Below are 8,698 nucleotides of genomic sequence, written 5' to 3'. Positions count from 1 at the left end.
GAGCAGTACGAAGCGGCTTTGTCCAGCTCAGATGCATGGATGGATGGATGAATAGGAGCGCCCCTTTTGAAACGGGGTGGTGGCAATTGCCACCATGCTTAGCTTTTTTTTCTTTACTTTTGTTGAACTGTGTTGGCAATTCTCATTAAGATTCGCCATCTTCTTTCACTACGGTTTCCTAACCTTCTAACCTGATGTCACATCTCTGCTTTTCAGCCACCAATCCTCCAATCGCTTTTTGCTAACTTCCACCGCAGATTAATTTACTATCTTTAAACCCTAGGGCCTCCGGAAGAGTGACAGGGCCTGCATGGACATCCGGATGGATACCACCACATTTGAGTATGAGGTATTCAATTGTTTCTACAGATCTACCACACACAGCACATGTGTCATCATATTCGTTAAATTTGTTTTTGGCCAAATGTTTAGGGGAATCCCCCAAGGTGGAGTAGATTTGTAATAAGGGAGTAATTACTCATTGACATCCTTAGGAGAGCAGAAAGTTGGGCAAGTTGGTTGATATGCATACTGGCTGGTGCGCTCGTCCTGGTGTTGTCTTTGCTTCGTCCTCGTTTTTTCTGCGCAATTTTTTCAGTATTCATTGACATCCACCCGAGCGCAGCCATACGGCTACAGAGGAAAGCTAAACAGCTTTCTCAGAAACTTCGTAGTTAAAGAAAAATTCGTCCTAGTTCGGGGTTTGAACCCGGAACCACCGCTTCACCGGAGCGAACTACAAAGTTTCTGATCTTTCCTTTGTAGCCGTTGGCTGCGCTCGGGTGGATGTCAATGAGTAATTACTCCCTTATTATCAATTTGTTTTTGTAGCTGCGCGTTCTAAGACACCCTGACCTAGCTTCAAAGAGTAGGGCACTGCCTCTCAAGTTATCATAGAAAAATTCTTTCCTGATCTGCCTTTTCCAGAATCAATATAGTTATACACTGTGCTTCAAATCTACACTATATTCTGCACTATAGTTCTACACTATGCTCAGGATGGATGGATGGATGGATGGATGGATGGATGGATAGGAGCGCCCCCTTTGAAACGGGGTGGTGGAAATTGCCACCATGCTCAGCTTTTCTTTCATTATTTTTGTTCAACTGTGTTGTTAATTCTCGTTAAGATTCGCCATTTTCTTTCACTACAGTTTCCTACACTTCTAACCTCATGTCACAACTCTGCTTTTCAGCCACCAATCCTCCAATCGCTTTTTGCTAAAGTTCCACTGCAGATTTATTTACATTACCATTGTTATCTTTAAACCCTAGGGCCTCAGGAAGAGTGACTGTGCCTGCATCGACATCCGGATGGATACCATCGCATTTGAGTATGAGCCGTTCAATTGTTTCCCCAGATCTACCACACACAGCACATGTGCCATCATCTTCGTTAAATTTCTTTTTGTAGCTGCGCGTTCTAAGACACCCTGACCTAGCTTCAAAAAGTAGGGCACTGCCTCTTGAGTTATCATAGAAAAAGTCTTTCCTGATCTGCCTTTTCCAGTATCGATATAGTTCTACACTATGTTTCTTTTCCATTGAATTCATCCAATTTTTAACTTCTGCGTTTTTAACCTGTCGTTTCATGCTCTTTCTTTCTCCGTCCTCATGACCGGCATACTTATTGGTTAGTTTTCTAGTTCTTTTCCGCCACTGTGAGTCAACGCTCTGGAAATCTGGAAAGACCAGCGACGTCTGGTGGACCGGGTGAGAACTTGTCTCCGTAGGGGCCCTTGAGCTGGGGTCTCGACCCAATTGCCAGATAAGGCTTTGCTCGGCTGAGTAATTGGTTTTCATTCATTCATTTCAGCTGTCTGTTTAAAGTGATCTATAGCGAATGTTATTGGCGTCCACCTCTGCAACGTTTTTAAATTTGCTTTTGCGTATTTTGTGCACTTGGACCCGAACTAGCCGTTGGCTGTGGGTCCAATAATTGTTTGTATTTCCTGTAAAATAAATTCGAAATAAATTGAATTAGAATTGAATTGAATTGAACCTTCGTCCTTGCTTTTTGGCACTGGTCGACTGTCTTGCCACGCTAAATAACCACCCAGCTGAGCTGTATGCTCAGGCGCCCTGTGGCCGTAATAGGTTCAGTTGAATAACTATCCAATTCCACGTAATGCGGGAGAGCATGGTATCCGCGAATTGGTAGTTGCTTAGGCGATCGCTGATTTGGCGGATACGAGCACAAGTGGGACCGTGTCACTACTCTCCGATTATGCCCATGAGGTAAATGCATAGGCCACAACGCTCTGCTAAACAACCCCTCACAGCTTTCCCTGCTGCTTTCGGGCATAGAGCCGCAGAGGACTTATCGCATGACGGTATTCTTGTATGGCCAGCCGGCTAACAAAAGGACTCTTCAAAGAAGAACTTGTTGTTGGGCTAGTTGGTAGTTATTCATAATTAAATTCAAAGGCGCCAAACCATACGCACACACACACACAGGAGAAGAAAGACGAGACAGAGCGCCACTCACAACTGATTTAATGTGCAGAAAAACACGTACATATATGTCACTGTCGGCGCATGCGCAAGGAAGACATTCAGCTTCATGAAGATAAGCAGCGATCAAAAAACGCTTTTTCAGACTTATACAGGTTTATCGCCTGTATAAGTCTTATCGTATGGTATGGTTTATCGTATGGTTTGGCGCCTTTGAATTTAATTATGGACTCTTCAAACAAGTGATGTGCGTGACGCCCGCTCATCTTCCCTAGTCGAGGAACTGTGCGTCGTCGTTTAACTTCCCTTTGGCACGTTTGTTTGTGGGAGTATTGTAGCGAAAGCTACATTGGCCTCGAACTTGCGATTTCGCTGTGGCGGTGCTGCGAGGAGGCACAGATACCGACCTAGAGGCGTTGCCTAGCAACCGCCGCAGCTGGCGGACGCCGCGCGCTCGCCGCGCCATCTGGCATGACGTCATACCGCGCGCCTCACCGCGGAGCCGCCGTTTCGTTACGTATATCCTGGCATAGTTGAGTTAAGCCACTGCCATTTTGCACCTCATCGTACTTGGTCGCTGTCATTTGCGTTCGCCTGCCAGGCTCATGGCAGCCAAACAATTAAATTAACTGTTAAGTGTATCCCTCTCTACCAAAAAAAAATCAAAAACAAAAATAACTTGTAAATATACCAATCATTGACGTTCACTCGTCGCCTTTCATGGAAATTGTTATGCGGTCATGAGCAGCGCATTTGCAGAACACACAGCAAACTTGTGTGAAGCCAATTTCTGCATTCCAACAAATTATAGGAACACGAACGTGTATTGTGTAATAACACGCCGTGACAAGAACGAACAAAACAGGCTCGTGGTTATAGTAAAAAGCGTTCCGTTCGTTGAAGTGATGAGTGAGGAGTGGAAAAGTATTCAGACAGCGGAGAATGCACTCGCTCTGTCTTTTAGCTCGTCCTAAACATCCTTTTTTAAGCCACGAGGTTTTGAATTCGCAATATTGAAATGAGGTAATAGTCGTGGGGAAAGGACCACCTTGGCTCTCGAGTTTCGTTACTGCAGGTTACAATTAGATGCTTTGCTCGAAGGTGTATCCTGTTTCAACATCGCGTTCTTCGGCGGAAAAAATCTTATCATAGGTCCGTTTCTATAGCTCTTTGTCGTGTTTCTGATAAGTGCGCGAACGTCTTGCAAGAACAGGTAGTACCCATAATGAAGTGCAGTTACACGGGATACGTTTCTAAGGGAGTGTCTTTATACTCCATTCTGACCCAACCATTGCCGCTAAGCCTAGCTGCCGGCCTATCACGTTTTATTCTGCAGTCAGTCGGTCACTTTCTTCTTTCTTACGTCATGAATGGCGTCAACGCGCTATTCTTGAATGTTAAAGCCATGCGCCACATAGTGGCAGCCAAGGAAACTAGAAACATTTGTCTAGAATTTATAGAAATGAATATCCGTGGGGTGTGAAAACATTCTGCTAGTGCAGAAGGCTTTTTCAGATCGTAGTGATCGAACACATTTCGGAAGTCGTCCTGCTTCGGTCATTGACCCCATGAGCACTGCTTGATCTACTATGCTCAAAGTGGCTGCCACTATTCAAACTGTACAAATATTGAAGCGGAACTTTTTGCTGGGCTGGTTGGTCCATTCTGACATGAGTGAAACAGCGCGAAAGAAGCCCGAAGGCGAAACGAAGAAGGGACAAGAAAGAGCGCTGAACTGGCATCTGAATTTTATTGAGCGAAACTCGCACAATACATGGAAGGCAGTGTCAAATTCGAAATAAATTGAATAAATTGAATTGAAATTGAAAAGTAATCAGATGCAGTCAACATCCCATGGTGTAAAGAGCCATAGAAGCGATAAAAAACATAACAGGGTGACAAAGCTAAAAGTCGACTGAATCCCAAAAGGGATGGAAGAAAGCGCTCTTTCCTGTCCCTTCTTCGTTTCGCCTTCAGGCTTCTTCTTTCGCGCTGTTTCACTTATCTCAGAATCTACTAATATTGCTCTGGCTTGGCGTTTCCGTTCAATTCGTCTTTGCTATACTCTTATTTTAAAGAATCCTAGCTAACTGAGTTAGAAAGGTGAGTATCCTATAGGCTCGCTTTGGCGTAGTTTTCGTCCTTGAAAGAGGAAGACTTTCTGTGCATCCATGAAGACCTGAGGGAGGTCTGTGGCTTGTTCTTTTCAGCCAGTGAACCCTGGTAAGGAGTACAGCACTTTTAGCTAGCTCATCGCTTGCAAGAGTTAAAACACTGTTTCTCTTTCACTCCAGGCTGCTCGCCTGCCTTTCCGATGCCTCCTTCAATTAATCCACGGGGGAACGAACTGTCCGCTGAACCTGAACAATGGAACAATGCTACGGATGTTAAACACACTTAGGGCCATCCACAAGGGCGGATTCCCTTTGCCGGGCCGCGGTGGGCCAAGGCCCTCCGCGATCACGACTCCAGGCGTCGTCGTTTCAGCCATCAATTCACAGACCCTGCATTCAGGCTTCTCGATCCGCCGGTGTACACTCGCAGGCGTCAAACGAACGAGCCGTTGTTTCCCCCGGTCACCTCGAGCCACGTCCGGCGGGCGCGCGATCACAAAACAACGTTCGGGCGTCTGTCATAGCCCGCGGAGATTGGGGCACGCCCAAGGTTTCACCGCGTTATTTGGCCTGCGCCCGCGCAAACTATGGGCCCTCAAGGGGCCCGCACGAGCGCGTTCCTTCGCCGTCTGTGCGTTTGTCAGAACGCCTCAGAGCTCTGTTCCTTACCGCCACCAACACCCCTTCCTTCCTCCGACAGGCCACAGCTGGACGCAAATCTCGTGTGGGGCCAAAAATTCTTCGTTCTCGCCCTATCTGCGCCGAGGGCGACCAGCTGACACAAAGGCATGGTGCTGTTGACCAATTAGCCGGCAATACTAAAAATATAGAAGAAAAAGAAAAAAATAGGCTGCAGTTTTTGCGCGCGCCGAAAACAAGCGGCCTGTCATTGGGATTGAAAGCTTGATGGCTGACCGATACCACGCCACGAGACCCACACCCCGCCTCGCCCATTATTTCGGAACCTTTTTTTGTTTCTTTTTTTCTCTTCTTTGTTCGATCACCGCCGTTCTGCTCGCGATTGGGCAGAAACCTGGGCCCCTATATAAGAAGGCGCCCGCGCCGACAGGGAGTCACAGTTTCCCTTTGTTTCCACAGCGAGACGAGAAAAACCTCCAGTTCCACCATGAACGCTCTCGTAAGTGCGGTTTCCGTGCCTCCTGTCGGTCGTAGGGCCAGCCATTCCGACGTCTTCCCTTCGAGCCAAGCAGAAGCAGAAATACTTCCTTATAGCTACGATACCGGTCGTTAGGCCGAGTTGACGGATTTGCGGATAATCCTACTTTTATACCTCTTTATCCAGCTGGTTACATTCAGGTGGCAACTTAGGGCCTCGCGCAGAATTGAGTCTCCCAAAGGATACAATACCAGCGATTGTAAATTTGGACAGTTGCTCCAGTAGCGACAGCTCAGACACGAATTTCGATGGATGCCATAACTGTGCGATGTCAGTGCACGTTAAAGAACCCGAGGTGGTCGAAATTTCCGGAGCCCTTCACTACGGCGTCCCTCGTAGCTTGAGTCGCTTTGGGATGTTACAGTCCCATAACAAACTTCCTAAAATGGGTTAGGCATTATCTCCACACTCTTGCCGAGCAGCTTGTCACATGTCCATGTACTGCCTTCTTTCCAGTTCGCCGTTGCCCTTCTGGGCTTTGTTGCTGCCGCTAACGCTGGCTTCCTCGGTTTCGGCTACGGCCATGGATACGGCCACGGCGGCTACGGGGGCTACGGCGGCTATGGCCACGGCTACGGCCACGGCTACGGCCACTACGCTGTCGCTCCCGCCGTCGTGAAGATCGCCAACTACAAGACCTCTTCCTACGGCAGCCACATCAACCACGGTGTGACCCTCTCTGCCCGCGGATACGGTCACGGCTACGGCTACGGCGGCTACGGTCACGGTTACGGCCATGGTTACGGCCACGGCTACGGCGTCGTCGCCGCCGCTCCCGTCGTCGCCGTCGGCTACGGTCACGGTGGTTACGGCCATGGCTATGGTCATGGTTACGGCTACCATTAAGCGTGCACTGTGAGCTCCTGTGTTCCCGCCTCAAGACATCGGTACATCAGTAAGTCTTCAACTATTTGTGTTTTCTGCTTCCATTGATACCAAAGGGTGTTTATTGCGCCCTCTCTGAAAGCCCACTATGAGTTCCATCAACATGAATTAAGTCTGGACGACAAGGCACTGTGGTAGAGCAACATATCCCTTAATACCGCTGTAAAAATTGCTGGAACCCTGTAGAGACAGCAACGACAGCATACCTTGCACAAAACCGAGCTGTAAACATAGGCCCTCATTGTTTTTTTACAGGCGGTGGTTTGATTTTGCATTATTATAAGCAATGTCCACGTATCCGTGCAGTATATTTCAACGTTGGGGGAATTTCAAAGCGCTGGTCACACTAGTATACCATGATACTAGGGGACTGCTGAGGAGCTCTTTTTGAGGAATCAGACTCAAATGTGCCGTGAGGGTTGTTGTTACGTTATGAAAGTAACGAAGTAATTGTCACAATTTTCAGACTCTAGCTGGAAAGGTACACTTTAGTTCGAAGCGCGGGAAGTCACTGGCCATTAAAAACTGAATACGAGAGGAAATATTTAAGAAAACGGAGAGAAAAAGAAAAAGGAACAGCTTTATTGAATCACCAGTCAATGAACGCCAGGAGAGAAATCCATCTTCTCCGTCGCCCCTAGCCGTCAACCGGAATCTCTCAGGACACAAGCAGCAAAGACTTCAACGATGATGTCCTTCTGGACGTTAGGGTATGGGCTGCAGAGGATTCTTACAGGATTCTACAGTACGCGAGCTATATATCGCACTTAGTCAAAGGTGCAGAAGACGAAGGTGAATGACAGGGCGAGAAAGTGTACAAGCGCCACTCCGCTCAGATCTTTACAGACGTGTATCACGCACGGAGCAAGGGAAAAAAGTGAGAGTTCCCAAGCAGCATAGGCAATCTGCCCAATATTGGAACTATATTGGCAAAGCATGGTTCTACCCCCAACAGCACAGCTAATAGGGCCAATATTAGAAATATATTGACAATTGTCGGTCCTACACAGGAGAACAGTGATGTCATCCATTTCCAATATTGCCGCGGTGGCTCAGTGGTTATAGCGTTCGGCTGCTGACCCGAAAGACGCGGGTTCGATCCCAGCCGCGGTGGCTGAATTTCGATGAAGACGAAATTCTAGAGGCCCATGTGCTGTGCGATGTCAGTGCACGTTGAAGAACCCCAGGTGGACGAAATTTCCGGAGCCCTTCACTACGGCGTCCCTCATAGCCTGAGTTGCTTTGGGACGTTAAACCCCAATAAACCAAACCATTTCCAATATTGGGCCGATTATCTGTGCTGCCAGGAATTAAGGAAGAGAAAACGGAAGGAAGGATGGTATATATGCAAGCAAATGGAATCAGTGATCTGTCCTGGCGGCTCATGGCACGGGGTTTATGGTGGCGAGGGCAAGGTAGTATTGTGTTATGCTTTTATGGCGAACAGGCATCACAGACAGCGCTGAATAACTGCCGCTTTGGTCACGGACAGGAGGAGGTGGGGAAGCAGTCTTCATGAAAATGTTCTCCTTTACCACGCAGGTTCGGACTGTTTCCCCAGCCAGGACTGGTCACTTCGCGGGGCCTAGCGGACGTTTCGACTAAACGAGGACGGCGCCAGGCTGTATACGATATGTCCCGAGTGCGTGGAAGCGCAGCTTGTACAGACTGTAGGAGAGAGCGTTTGGTTTTTTCTACAACTGGAGTGATTAGGCTGCACCGGTTCTTCAGCGCTGTTCGGCCTTCTGAACCTGAGAAAGACTGGACTGACGGAAGAATAAAAAAAAGAGAGATATTTATTTGCAATTCTGAACGGCCTTGCTTGCTTTAATCACACTTTCTCTTCAACAGTAATAGGTATGAGAACTAAGAAAGGGTCCTAGCGAAAAAAAAAAAAAGATACTTGTTTTATGCAGTTAGGCCAAAATCTAATTAGGTGCGCTATCAGTTCGGTTCTAGTGTTCACGGATGGAAGTTGTTCGGATAGCGGTAACCGGTTATGGTTTATATATGCGGAGTTGGCCATTCTCACATTCATAGTTCATAGAGAGTCTTTCTACCACTGCTG

The 8,698-nt window shown here is 47.6% G+C and overlaps 1 protein-coding gene across 4 annotated transcripts in view; it reads left to right on the top strand.

Moving 5' to 3' along the window:
- CSN1b (COP9 signalosome subunit 1b) overlaps nt 1-8,445 on the top strand; it is an 81,548-nt gene extending 73,103 nt beyond the window's left edge. For all 4 annotated transcript variants that reach the window (XM_089587401.1, XM_089587400.1, XM_089587402.1 and 1 more), the window contains exons 14-15: nt 6,202-6,640; nt 8,173-8,445. In XM_089587401.1, coding sequence (XP_089443527.1) covers nt 6,202-6,591 — 390 coding nt within the window. In that variant the 3' untranslated portion in view covers nt 6,592-6,640; nt 8,173-8,445. The remainder of the gene's footprint in view (nt 1-6,201; nt 6,641-8,172) is intronic.
- Nucleotides 8,446-8,698: the final 253 nt, after the last annotated feature.

This window comes from Amblyomma mixtum, chromosome 4 (assembly GCF_055824585.1).
Source record: "Amblyomma mixtum isolate Tamu chromosome 4, ASM5582458v1, whole genome shotgun sequence".
Lineage (NCBI taxonomy): Eukaryota > Metazoa > Arthropoda > Arachnida > Ixodida > Ixodidae > Amblyomma > Amblyomma mixtum.
The sequence above is the reverse complement of the archived record's forward strand: the minus strand, read 5'-3'. Positions and strand labels throughout refer to the sequence as shown.